Raw genomic sequence first — 14,080 nt, 5'->3', positions numbered from 1 at the left:
GCGCAAAGCGCAGCACGGCAGGTAAGTTTTGACGAGCATCTGCGCGCGCACTCGAGGCTCGGCTGCTGCTGCAGGAACAGCAGAATCGGAGGGAGGCGGGGAGGTGCACTGGAGAGGCTCCGTCGCGCGCCGTCCCTTTGCTGCTCTTCCTGCGCGCGCCGTTGGTCTCCCGGCCTGCATAGGCTGTCTCGCGCTACTGGAACCGCTGTTGCCGCCGCCGTCATCTCCTTTACCGGAGCAAGGAGGATGCCGGAGATGGCGCAGTCCCGTGCAGCGCGGCAGCCGGCGAAGGCTCGCTCCGGGGTAAATGAATAGCTTATACTAGAGTCCGGCAGCCCCGCCCATTCGTTAATGCTGGGGAGCGCGAGCGAGGGAGCGAGCTCTGCCGCGAGATTTAGTGGCGGCTCGGGCGGGGGGGGGGAGGAGGGGGGAGGGGTTGGAATGGAAGGCTGTTTTCTTCGCTCCCGCGCGCGCGGGCCTTTGCCTCGACTCCGCCTCCTTGGTGAAGGGAAGGGAAAGGATGGGGGGAGTCGCGCGTGAGGGGATCTGTGCACTTCGCTTAGCTGCAGCCCCGTCTCGGCGGGGCACAGTCGTGAGGCCTGCACGGGCACTAGCACGCATGCACCGAGTATGCACCGTGCACGTTTCTTACATGGTTACTCGCACGGAGCCGGCAATGCTTTTTTTTTTTGCTTTTTTTTTCTGCCTACAAAACGTGCGCGTTAGAATCGCATGCTCTTTTCTACGTTTAGTTCAGCATGGAAGGGGGGAAAAAAACTGGCTTGGAAGTCGCCGTCGTTTTCCTGGTAGTCATTTTGAACTCCCCAATAAGCATACTTAACGCTTCAGCCCATTTAAATGTCTGGTCTTTTTATTGGTGCCTGTACCAGTTGTTACAAGAAAAAGCTTCGTAAAAACATATCACTGTTACTTAGATCGGTAGGGTTCGATATGTACTTCCGAAAGCTCATTAGCAAATTTCAGGAGTCAGCCATAAAGTCGAATATTTAATGTGTTCTGGGAAGGTAATGTTTTGGAATTCATTTTTGAATCGTAATTCCAATTTTAGCTTCACTAAAATATGCATAAGAATTATTCTATTAATCTTGATTTAGTTCCTTTAGCTTCACAATTTTTTTAAGAAAAAATCTCATCTGTTATCTTGGTAAGTTTGCTATCAGGAAAGATAGCTTAGAAAATAATTGAGGAAATCCCCATGCACCCTCTAGAGATTTATGAAGAAGTTAGCTAAAGGATTCCCCTAAAATTGAAAGATCACTTGAGAAAACTTTATGCATGGCATTCTCTGTTTCCAGGACATTCAGTGGTAACATTCTGTCTAGGCATTCAGAATACATGAGAAAAGGATCCGTATATTGTACAGTATTCATGAATGCTTGAGAGACTAGAGGCCCAATCAAGATTTTATCTCTCATGATGAATCTCTGTGAGCATAGAATCCTTTTTATATGCAGTAAAGGCATGAAAAATTATCTGACTTGCACGCCAGCAAAGAAAACATCATAGTTGTATGTCCTTCTATGTTCATCAGTTGTTTTACATATTCTGGAGCTTTTTTACTGATCCAAGCAAAAGTGAACTAGTTGCTTTCTAATCCACTATTTCTAAATCCACTATTATAGTCCAGATTTATTTATAGGATAAATTGCATGTCTGTACATGAATTCTAGTCACTTCTTGTCTCAATACAACCACTGTTGGATGTCTGAATAGGAAATTTGCCTATGTGAACCAGAGGTGGTTCTTGATTTACAAATCTTAATTTAGAATAATGGTATTTGTATAATCAGATAAATTAGGATCAATAGTTTTAGATGGTAGAAATTCTGGAACATGTGGGAAAGCATGCCAGCAACAAAAGTTGCAAGTCCTTCAAGTTCCTTCTCTTGCTACACCTTCCTTCTTTTCCTGGGTAGGTCATTGTGTTTCCAGACAATGTGTAGGACAGTAATTGCCCACTATTTTGTTCTTGTAAAAAAACCCAAAACTTACAGGCCTCAGGCACATCCTTCTGAAGAATAAAACTTACTCTATTCACACTTAAAATGCTTTTTGAAAAAAGTACAGTATCAATGGTACAAAGAATTTGGTGTGAGCATTTCTACCATTTGGGATACCTTAAATTTGGGAAATTGCTTTTGGATTCTAATCCCTGCCCACGCTTGCTAGTCATAAGCTTGTTATGTGACCCTGAGCTAGTGATCAAACATAACTCACAGGATTGTTATGAGGGTGAATTTTTTTTGATAGATTTGTTATTGTTTTCTTTTTCAGGTACAGGGAGTCCAGGATAAGAATCTGCTTCCAAAACATTGCTCAGATACTAAGGAAAGATCTTTCCTTGTTCATGGTATATTTCTTTGTTTCCATTTCCTTTCTTTGTCTCAGTAAACTATTTTATTCTCTATAAATAACTGGGGAATAAAGGGGGAATCTTGGTTTTGTTTATATGCTTTCCTTTTTATTTAATGTTTTCTGCTTTATCTCCTGATTGAAATACAGCTTGTATTTGTGTATTAGTTCTTTCTCAAATACATTTTGTTTTGTTTTGGGTTTGTTTGTTTTTTGTTTTGTTTTTTGCTTTTGCTCAGATGAAAGAAGGAATAATATATTCTGGCGGGTAAAAGAGAACTCCAGTCAAAGTCTGTCATATTTATATTATTTATAAGAGCTGTAGTTCATTAGTGAAAAATATAACACTTTTTCTCGTGGAATGTATACAATAATAGGTAATCAACTTTGCAGCCATAGCTCATTTGAAGATTGTTAGTTTAGTTTAAAATGTTTATCAGCTTAATATACATTCAAATATGAAACTATTTTTTACAATATCTTATTTTTCTTAAAGTAACTTAAATACATTTGTTTTTTTCTAGGAGTTTTTCATCAGTATGTCTGAAACCATTAAATATAATGACGACGATCACAAAACTGTGTTTCTGAAAACATTAAATGAGCAACGATTGGAAGGAGAATTTTGTGACATAGCTATTGTTGTAGAAGATGTAAAATTCAGGGCACACAGGTGTGTTCTAGCTGCTTGTAGTACCTATTTTAAAAAACTTTTCAAAAAACTGGAAGTTGACAGCTCATCTGTAATTGAAATAGATTTCCTTCGATCTGATATATTTGAAGAAGTGCTCAATTATATGTACACAGCCAAGATTTCAGTTAAGAAAGAAGACGTCAATTTAATGATGTCATCTGGTCAGATTCTTGGTATTAGATTTTTAGATAAACTTTGTTCTCAAAAACGGGATGTATCAAGTCCAGAAGACAATTCACAGTCAAAGAATAAGTATTGTCTTAAAATTAATAGACCGATTGGGGACTCTAATGATAACCAAGATGATGAGGTTGAAGAAATTGGCGATCATGATGATAGCCCATCGGATATGACAATGGAAGGAACTCCTCCTAGTCAAGAGGATGGTAAATCACCAACTGCTACTTTGAGAGTTCAGGAAGCAATTCTGAAGGAGCTGGGGAGTGAAGAGGTTCGAAAAGTGAACTGCTATGGTCAAGAAGTAGAGTCTATAGAGTCTGCTGAAACTAAAGAATTGGGATCACAAACTCCTCAGGCTCTAGCATTTAATGATGGCATAAGTGAAGTAAAGGATGAACAGACACCAGCATGGACAACAGCAGCTGGAGACATGAAATTTGAGTATTTGCTTTATGGTCACAGGGAACAAATTGCATGTCCAGCATGTGGCAAAACATTTTCTGATGAAGCACGATTGAGAAAACATGAAAAACTCCATACTGCAGATAGGCCCTTTGTTTGTGAAATGTGCACTAAAGGGTTCACTACTCAAGCCCACTTGAAAGAACACCTAAAGATCCATACAGGCTACAAGCCATACAGCTGTGAAGTATGTGGAAAGTCTTTTATTCGTGCCCCAGACCTAAAAAAGCACGAGAGGGTTCACAGTAATGAAAGACCATTTGCATGTCACATGTGTGACAAAGCTTTTAAGCATAAGTCCCACCTGAAAGATCATGAAAGAAGACATAGAGGGGAGAAACCTTTTGTCTGCAGCTCTTGTACTAAAGCCTTTGCCAAAGCATCTGATTTAAAGAGACATGAGAACAATATGCACAGTGAAAGGAAGCAAGTAACCACAGCCAGTGCTCTCCAAAGTGAAACTGAACAATTACAGGCAGCTGCCATGGCCGCTGAGGCAGAACAGCAACTTGAAACTATAGCTTGTAGCTAAAAAGAGGAGTGGCCATATGCTGGAAAATGGTCGGACTGAAAAACTCACTACTGGGCATTTTAGTGTGATTTAGAAAGTAGAAACATAGTTGCAGTTTGCAGCAAAAAAACTCTCATATCAAGCATAGATAAGACCTTAAGGCATCCGTCCAGTTGGATATAAATTTTTTAGAAGTCAGACTCTAGCTGTGTTTTATTCCTCTCTTTAAAGTACTGGGTTTCAATGCATGCCTTGCCCCATTGGAATAAACTCTGCATGTGGAATGGAAGATGTTACACTCTGATGCTCAGTGAAATTAAGTCTTAAGTATTTGGATTTAAGCTACTTTTGTTTCATTGAATCCAGTTGCTTGGCACCTAAATATGTTGTTTTATGATTTATGAAGATCCTAAATTAGAGATTGTCAGCAATGGTGGGAAATTATAGGATGAGTTGCCAAGTCAGAAATAAATACTTGTTAGAGATTCATTGCACTGCAAGTGCTAGGTAGCTGAGTCTCATGGATTTCAATAGAAAGTAGTACCATGTGAGTAAAGCAAGATTAAATTAATTCAAAATGTGTTGATTTATTGGCCTACAGATTGTGCTGTTAGCAAACAGTTTAATAAATTATGTCTACTGTAGCAAATATTTTTTTAAAAAATATGGGAAATTATGAGTTTTACCGAGTGCAAAAATTAATTTGTAGGAGGTGAATATTAATTTCCAGTGTTCTAATCAAAAGTAATGAAAATATGATTAGATTTCATATTTTATTTTGTAATTGTTTAGCTCCAGTTTAATCTACTGTCACTGTTGATAACAAGATGCATGAGCAGTAGATACTATAGTGGGTTTTCCCCCTAAATTGGGTGGTAATGAAGCTGGATGGAGCTTCTCATTAACTGACATTATGATTTAAGTTTTCAGAAGCAAAATAGCCAACGTTTAAGTTGTGTGAATTTTTTATCCCTCCCCCTGTCCCACAGAAATAGAAATAGAAGATCTCAGGCCTGAAATAACACCATGAAATTTAGGCCATTTTGTTATTATAAATTTTATTTTTAAAAACCACAACAAATAATAAAATTGATCATGCCTGTTCCAGTTTCATTGCACCATCTGGTAGCCTATTGAAGTCCTCTTTCTGAAGGATATGACTCTTAAACCACTGCCCACCTCTAATTAGATAATGACTAAAAAACATCCTGATGTTTGTCTTGTCTTTTCTGATCACTGTACTTTGCAGTCTTGTTAACACATATTTCATATTAAGCTTCATTATACTTATTGAACTTGCTCATTGCAATCATACACAGCTTTGTATATGATATAGTTCCTTTATTTGAGGGCATGGAATGAAGTGTGTATTCATTATGTACCATGGACAAAAGTTTTCAGGAATATTGCTTTAATATTCCTGATCCACTGGAGGTCTTGGCTAAATTAGAAAGAATTTCCTCTAAGATTCATACTCTGCAACCATTCATACTCTCTTGTCAGCTTTTAGGTTTAGCAAATCTTATTAAGATTCCTTTGATACCTAACTATCTAATAGTGGCTTTTTGCTTTCTCTGCCCTGACAAAGAAAAGATTGCTAGCTGAATTGTCTGCAATTTCCTTTAATAAAAGATTTTTATTATTTTTTTCTGTATCATAAGAAACAAAAAGGAAATTTGGGAGAAATGTAGAATTCAAGTGCAAATCCTTGCTAATGAGATTATCATATCCCAGGATTTGGGAGTATTTAGCAAGAATTAAAATTGTCACTATTGAGGCAGCATAATTATCAAGGGTTCATTTTCTAGTGCAGATAGCACAATGGAGTTAAGGCAGTAAGTGTAACAAAAAGATACAGAGAAGAAGCTAACATGACTTTGAAAATGGTTGAAAGTAAATTCATTTCAGTTGCTTCCAATTAACTAGTAAATTGTTAGGGTTATTTTTGCTGCTCCTGAACACTAGATAAGAATTAATTACAATGTTCCTGATAATTCGGAATTGAATGTACCTTTGAATTATGAGCATTGTTCCAGGAGAAATCAAAGATTCCAGCTTTGATTGCATGATATCTTTTTCAGTATGGAGGGGAATTCCTGAGCCCCAAGTACAACTTTAAATAGCGTGGTGTCACATGTTGGCATCTCAGGCTTTTAGTAGCTTTTCCATGAAACTTGGAATAATGGATTATAGTTTCAAAAAACAACACAGAACAATATAGTTACCACATTTGAGTGGAAGAACTTAGAATTAGACAACTGAATGTACTTTTTTTTCCTATTGTATTTGTTGCTCGAAAACTTTGTATCTTATTAGTGAACATAGCTCAGTCTTTTTTTTTTTTTTTTTTTTTTTTATTGAAAGAGTTTTAAAAAAAACAAAAACATTTTCCCCCTTTTTTCCCCCTCCCTCCCAAAAAAAAAAAAAAAACAAAACATCCCCTCCTCCCCACCCCCGGCTTCCCGGTCAATCACAAGGTAAAGTCCAATCCAAATAACCACATCCAAAGCTTTTCATCTCCCAACCCCTTCCCCATTACATAAAATAACTTTCTAATTATTCAAAGGCAATCTGATATTTCTTAATCTGATATGTGTTTTGTAGATAATCAATCCATTTTTCCATTCAATTAAATATCTTTCCTGCGTATTGTCTTTTAAAACGCTGAGATTTTAGCCATCTCAGCCAAATTAATAACTTTCAATATCCATTCTTCTATTGTAGGTATCTCTTCTTCTTCCAGTATTGTCCAATCAACAGTCTTGCTGCTGTTATTAAGTTCAAAATCAATTTAGTCTCAATCCCTGTACAATCCATTATAATTCCCAAAAGGAAAAATTGTGGCAGGAACTTTATCTTCTTCTTCAGTACATTTTGAATAATCCACCAAATTCTTATCCAAAAGACCTTAATTTTCTTGCAAGTCCACCAAATATGAAAATATGTAGCATCATCACAATCACACCTCCAACATTTCGCTTGGATATTAGGATACATACATGATAATTTTTTGGGATCTAAATGCCATCTATAAAACATCTTATAAAAATTTTCCTTAAATTCTGTGCTTGTGTAAACTTAACATTTCTAACCCAAATTTTCTCCCATGTTTCCAACATTATTGGTTCCTGAATATTCTGTGCCCATTTTATCATACAATCCTTTACCAAATCCTTTTCCGAATCTATTTCAAGCAACACATTATACAATCTCTTTATATGCTCCTGGGTCTGATTTCTAATTTGCTTTATTAAATTTTCCTCCTTTTGCATAATACCAATTTATTGATCTTCTTCCCATCTAGCACTATTTTGCCCATAATGATACCAACTATAATTCCTCCCTTCTTCATTTAATACCTGTAATGATTTTAATTGCAATCTACCTCCTTCAGCATACAAAAGTTCTTTATATGTAATCATTTCCTGTTTCTGTTCTATATTTATATTCTCTATTGCATGTCTAGGGCTCGCCCATATAGGAATCTTATAATCTAATTTATAGGAATATTTATTCCAGACCAAAAGAGCACTTCTCAACACATGATTCTTAAAAGCCCTATCCACTTTTTTTCCATAAAATAAGTACGCATGCCATCCATATAACAAGTCATAACCTTCTATATTCAAAATTCTTTCCTCTGTTAAGTTAAACCAGTCACTTATTACTGGGGGGGTTACTGCTTCATAATATAGTTTAAAATTAGGCATTCTTAAACCACCTCTTTCCCGTGAATCCTGTATTATTTTCATTTTAACCCTCGCCTTTTTACCCTGCCATATAAATTTATTAATCCCACTCTGCCAATCTTCCAAATTTTTATCCTTTTTAATTATAGGTATCATCTGGAACAGAAACAAAAATCTAGGTAACACATTCATTTTAATAGCCGCAATCCTTCCCAATAGGGATAACTGCAATTTCTTCCAGCCATTCATATCATTCTGAACTTTTTGCCATAGCAAGTCATAATTATTCTTATAAAGTTTCTTGTTCGATGAGCTAATATAGACCCCTAAATATTTAACCTTTTTTACTACCTCAAATCCTGTCATTTCCTCTAGTTTTTGTTTCTGTTGTATAGACATATTTTTAATTATCACTTTTGTTTTTTTCTGATTTATTTTAAATCCTGATACCTTTCCATATTTATCAATTACTTCCAACAAAAATCTACTTGAATTTATAGGATTCATTAACGTAACCACTACATCATCTGCAAAAGCTCTAACTTTGTACTCATATTGTCTAATCTTAATTCCTCTATTTTCATTAATTTCGTATTTTATCTAATAATGGTTCCAGAGTCAAAACAAACAATAATGGTGATAAGGGACATCCCTGTCTTGTTCCTTTCGCAATCTTAATAACTTCTGTCAAACTACCATTTACTATAATCTGTGCTGTTTGCTCTCCATAAATCGCTTTAATTATTCTAATAAAACAGTCTCCAAATTGCATTTTCTCTATTAATTTAAATAAAAAATCCCAATGCAATCGATCAAAGGCTTTCTCTGCATCCAAAAAAATAAGTGCCGCTGAAGTATTCTTCTTTTCCAAATATTCCAATATATTAATAATCTGTCTAACATTATTCCTCATCTGCCTCCCTTTTATAAAACCAGATTGATCAGTATGAATTCTTTGTTGTAAAACTAACATTAATCTATTTGCTATTATTTTTACAAAAATCTTATAATCATTATTTAAAAGTGAAATCGGCCTATAGTTACCAGGTTTAAACATAGCTCAGTCTTGTATGTGTTTACTCAGATGTCCCACAAAATTCAACATAATTACTCCCAACATAATGTTACAGAATTGAAACATAAGACGATTCAATTAATTGTATGGTTTGGGGATTTATATTTTAATTCGAAAGTATCTTATATGAAAGTAAGCCTTACTGACCTAAACCATGCTGCTTACTAATGAGTATGCTTGAGCTTGCAGCTTAATGCCTGTGCTTCATAAGCAATTATCCTGCTTATCTTCACAAAATTACAGCCAGCTTTTGGGGATAGGATTCATATTCGTCTTTGATTATCTTTCAGTGAATGAAGTTATCTCTTGAAGTATTTATCCAAGGAATTAATAGAAGATGATGGGAGCTTTTCCATATAAGAAAATGGTTAGCTGAATTTTTTAGAAAATTTCACTTACCTTACCAATCTCTAATTAATTTACTGTCTAATTTAAAATAAAAGTAATTTTATTATTTCGGTTACAGGTTTTATTTGTAACAAACTAGAATGGTTATCTATGAAGCAAGAGGAAATGGGATCATTTACAAATCTTGAAAAACATTTTTCCAGATATTTATACATAATGGTTTTACATGTATTAATACAACTCATTTTAAATGAAGTTGAACACAGATATGTTCTGACAGGGGTCAGATAAGTATTTATAAATTAATATGAGTCAAACATCTCTTACATTTCTATTTGAAGCTAACATTTTAAACAATTATGTTGCGTATATCTATGGTCTTTGTTACAATGTCATTGTGAAATATTCATTGAATAGGCAACTTAAAGTTATATTTAAAATGCCAAAAGTTTGAAATGTATCTTGTAAATAAAACTTGAATATTTTAGAATATATATAAATTGTGTGCCTGTATATTTTCCAAGAACATCACTTCTTTTTCGGTTTTGAATGTATTTTGTAATAATGCCTGTTAATTTTACTAGATGTAAATCATCTTTGTCTTACAATATTTTGAATTTTAAAAAAAATTGCTAGCCTTTTCAAGTTTTGATCTACGGAGACATGACAACAATGTGCACAGTGCACATTAGTAAAAAATAATAACTGACAATAATTATATCTGATTTCTGAAATAGGTCTTGCAAAATAGAAGTATGTGGGCAAGTTGAAGTTCACCATTTTAAGTAGATAATATGACTGCAAAATGTTCTTTCATGGATCATTCTAGCTTTGGAACAGCCAATTTTGGAATTAGAACATTCTGTGCTGAATGTTGGTATGCAACTTGCATAGATAAGCAAAAATGTTGAAGCTTAATGGGCTGGATCTGTAATAGCCATTTTGCAAGCAGATAGCACTGGGTAATGAAGAGATGCTCTATGCTGGAGAAATGGAAATAGGCAATCAATTTGTTTTGCAGCTCTCTGTGGATCTCTTCTGCTACTTCAGAAACATACCCAACTTTCCATGATGTTTTTCAAGAAGCAAAGGCCAACTGCAGGAAAAGGAAGGACACAGGAAGAGCTCTGCCAATCCCTCTCTTTTCTTATGAATTGAACTCCCTATAGAAGAATTCTTGAACAGACGTGATGATTAGTTCACAAAAACAGGAAACTTTGCTCCTGGGAATCGACTATTCATATTTACTTTGAAGAATGCCTCACTAAATTTAACTGTGCTTGTTTCTAAGTAACTGTTAATAGGATTTTTCACAGACATAGGAAAGTCTTGTGTTTCTACTTCATTGTCAGATCTGCAAGTATAATTCATTTTGGTTCATGAACAACCTCGTATTGCAGAACAAGTCATTGTTCTAAATACTTTTCTTCCTAATCACAATGAGCTAGGAGGATTGAAAGCAAAAAAAAAAAACTAGTTTAAAGACATTACATGTCTCAAAATAAATCAAACACAAGTAGTCCTTATCTTTACAACCAAAATTGGGACCAGAATTTTAGTTGTTGAATGAAACCATAATTAAACAGAGAGACTTGCATGACTGCTTTGCTCAACGGCCACAGTCTCCTCATTTCCAGTTGTGATCATTAGCAATCACCTGTGTCATTAAGCTTATGGAGCAAAAGGTGCCTGCCCAGTTCAGTCCCCCCACCCCACTCATGCCCAGAACAAAGCTCCAGCAGATTGCAGGAACAAAGCTGGTCAGGATCTGAACTCTGTTTCTCCACTCAGCTGGACAAGTTCATCTCTCCATGCATAGAAACAACTGCTCTGGTGGGCTGCAGGAATGGAACTCTTTTTACGGGGTTGTGAAGCAGGAACACAAGACAGCAGTGGTAATACACATAGAGTGACAGCGACTTTAGGGAGAAGCGGTAATGAGAAGCTGGAGAAATACCAGGGCCGGACAGAACTGGATCCATAAAAAAGCCTTGTTAATCTTGCTGCCAAAAAACATTGTATTTCAAAATCCACATATTTCTATGTAAAATTTTGCATAAAATAGACTGAAAATATTTCTATTCATTTGTGAGATGCCATAGGTTTGATTTCTCTACAAAAGTGGTTAATTAGAAATGTAATGACTTAATATTTTTCTATGTTTATGATATAATGTACAAAAAAAGCACAGAATTCAGTACAGTATACTGGAAAATACATGGGCATATTTATTTAACTCTATTCTTTTCCTGTATTACACCAAATATGCAGGAAGATTGAGAATAATTTATTTGCACATTTCTTGTGCACTTAAGCAGTTTCCAAAGTGGCTGAATTTGTCTTCAGTAAACAGTTAAAGTAAACTACTTCTATCTCTTGATGCTGGCTGGGATAGCTGGTAGGCTGTTGAAATTTAAAACACTTAGAAATGACATGATTGCTCATGCTCACTAACAAAAGTTAGAAATACTGTATATATTTTATTAAGAATGTAAGGTCCCTTTAATGTGCTTTAAGATTAGTGGGAATTCCTAAACTTGCTATTATTGTGGGATATCTTAATCCTCTAAATCTGGGGTCTCTAACCTTGGCAACTTTAAGACTTGTGGATTTCAACTCCCAGAATCCCTCAGCCAGTAAAGCTGTCCACAAGTCTTAAAATTGCCAAGGTTGGAGACCCCTGCTCTAAATCAGGTGTGTCAAACTTGCATTGTAATGGAACATCATGCGACAAATCCTGACTTTTTCCCACTTCGCTAAACCAGGTATGACGTGTGAATTTGACACCCCTGCTCTAAATCCTAAAATTTTTATGATTTGGGCTTTTAAAGATGTTTTGAATTTTGGGGAATAGATGGCAAAATTATCAGAGACAGAAACTGTAATAACTTACATATTAAGCAACCAACCAAATGTGCAACTCAAGTTTATGTATATTTTTATTCTGTGTTTCTATTCAGATACACAGTTGATTTTAGTAAGTGAATTAAGAACGTTTTAGTTCTTTAGTTTAGTTTAGTCTTCTGACTAAATAAAAAATGCTAAGTTGAGCAGATCATTCCGTGTGAGCATAGTTCTGTTAATGACTGAAACTATGCTCACATGGCATGATCTGCTCAATTTAGCACGTTGACAGAAAGTAAAAATGGACTTGCAAAATTAAATATGATTTAAAATTGACACTAAATATGATTTAAAATTGACACTGTTATTAACAAGAATGGGTTTTTTTTAATTATTTGTAGGAATTATTTTGATTTTAAGGAGGCAGGTTTCTGTTTTCATTTTACAGGGCAAACACCTGAAACTGGCATTTTTGGTTAACAACCACACCAATAACCTAAGATTTTTTAAAAATCCTCCTTCCACCCGAGTTATTTCTGATAATCAATGGAAGGCTTCACAATTTACTAACAAAGATCGTTAGTAAAAGATACCAAGAGCCACACTTTTCATACCACTTTTTTCTCCCTTGTAGCTGCAGTTAAAGTAATTGCAGATAATAGACTGCAAACGTTAGAGAAGAAAGCCTCAAAGAAATTTCAAGAACTCCTGACAAAACTTACAGGTTATTGATTACTTTTTTGCGGGGGTGGGGGGAGATTAATTAATTTATGAGGAAGCCCTGAACAATAAGATGTCGCAGTGCCTCAGAACAGCCAGTTAACAAGAGGCTATTAACTTAGCCTTGAAGAACCACCCTGGTCATTTCACCTTGGCTGCATCTGGTGCAGAAGATGACGAAAGATAATTAGGAGCAATTACTTTATTCTCCTGCCGGGAGCGTCTGCTATTACCATTCCTCTTTTCCCTTTCCTGCTGTTGCTGCAGAATTCAGCCTAGCTGTGTATGCAGTGAGCGAAGACATGGGATATGTGCTGATCCGTGAGCTCCTTCCTTCTCCTCTTCCTCCCCCCGCCCCGAGAGCGGTGCATTTTGGAGGTAACTGGCAGGGAAGCATTTCAGGGCTGGCAGCGTCGTTCTGCGCGTGTAGCTGTCCAAGGTGCTACCACTCCTGGATGTCACTGCAAAACTCGCCCTTATAATTTGCTTGTTTGCTTTGCCCTTCCGCTCACTTCCTGCTTCTGACACACGACTTTGTGGTGTCTTATTACACTGTTCTCTTGGCAGGAAGGAATCATGGTGTTTGCTCCAGGTAAAGTATTCAACCTTTTTTCCCCCGCTTCTCAGATTGTTGTAGACGGGCCATATTTTATTCTCTACAAGAACCAAAATGCTCACTGTAATCCTATTCTACCAAAATGCAGGCTTTTGGTTTTCAGGAAAGAAACACTGCAAACTACATCTAGAACTGAATTTGTTTTGATTCAGATGAAATACAGAACAATACTTGGACTGATGGAGTGTAGACTGAAGAAAAGATTGAAAATGGGAAATACTATTTTATAGCAATTAATTTGGTCTATTTCAGTCTCTCCTTGTATTTTGTTTGACAGACTGAACAACAGAATACCCCTTACCCTCATTTTCATTTATGTGTGTGAAGTTATCAGGTCATATTTCTGCAGAAAAGGGTCATGCTGTCTAGACATAAGCCCCTTTTCTGTCTGAACATTCTCTAAATCATATTAGAAGAGGATAAACCTTTATTTACAGCAACATCCTTAAGCAAATATTTTAGGTTGCAATCCTATACCTGCTCTTCCCTAGGATTTCAATTAATTGGATTAATAGTCACTTTTAAATGGAAACACAGAAAAATCTATGTTGTTCTCTCTTTCTATTCT

General features: G+C 36.0%; 1 protein-coding gene across 1 annotated transcript; it reads left to right on the top strand.

Annotated features, from left to right (window-relative positions):
• Positions 1–965: 965 nt before the first annotated feature.
• ZBTB14 (zinc finger and BTB domain containing 14) lies at positions 966–6,061 on the top strand. Its single transcript, XM_058177572.1, has 3 exons — positions 966–1,933; positions 2,296–2,371; positions 2,898–6,061. The coding sequence occupies exons 1-3, from the start codon at positions 1,836–1,838 to the stop codon at positions 4,239–4,241; spliced, it is 1,518 nt and encodes a 505-aa protein (XP_058033555.1). The 5' UTR covers positions 966–1,835; the 3' UTR covers positions 4,242–6,061.
• Positions 6,062–14,080: the final 8,019 nt, after the last annotated feature.

The sequence above is a fragment of the Ahaetulla prasina genome, chromosome 3 (assembly GCF_028640845.1).
Source record: "Ahaetulla prasina isolate Xishuangbanna chromosome 3, ASM2864084v1, whole genome shotgun sequence".
Classification (NCBI taxonomy): domain Eukaryota; kingdom Metazoa; phylum Chordata; class Lepidosauria; order Squamata; family Colubridae; genus Ahaetulla; species Ahaetulla prasina.
The sequence above is the reverse complement of the archived record's forward strand: the minus strand, read 5'-3'. Positions and strand labels throughout refer to the sequence as shown.

Excerpts from the sequence above, each read along its gene's own strand:
- ZBTB14 (XM_058177572.1), top strand. The coding sequence starts at position 1,836 with ATGGTAGAAATTCTGGAACATGTGGGAAAGCATGCCAGCAACAAAAGT. Across the intron at positions 1,934-2,295 it reads CACCTTCCTTCTTTTCCTGG|GTACAGGGAGTCCAGGATAA; the intron begins GTAGGTCATTGT and ends TTTCTTTTTCAG. Across the intron at positions 2,372-2,897 it reads AAGATCTTTCCTTGTTCATG|GAGTTTTTCATCAGTATGTC; the intron begins GTATATTTCTTT and ends GTTTTTTTCTAG.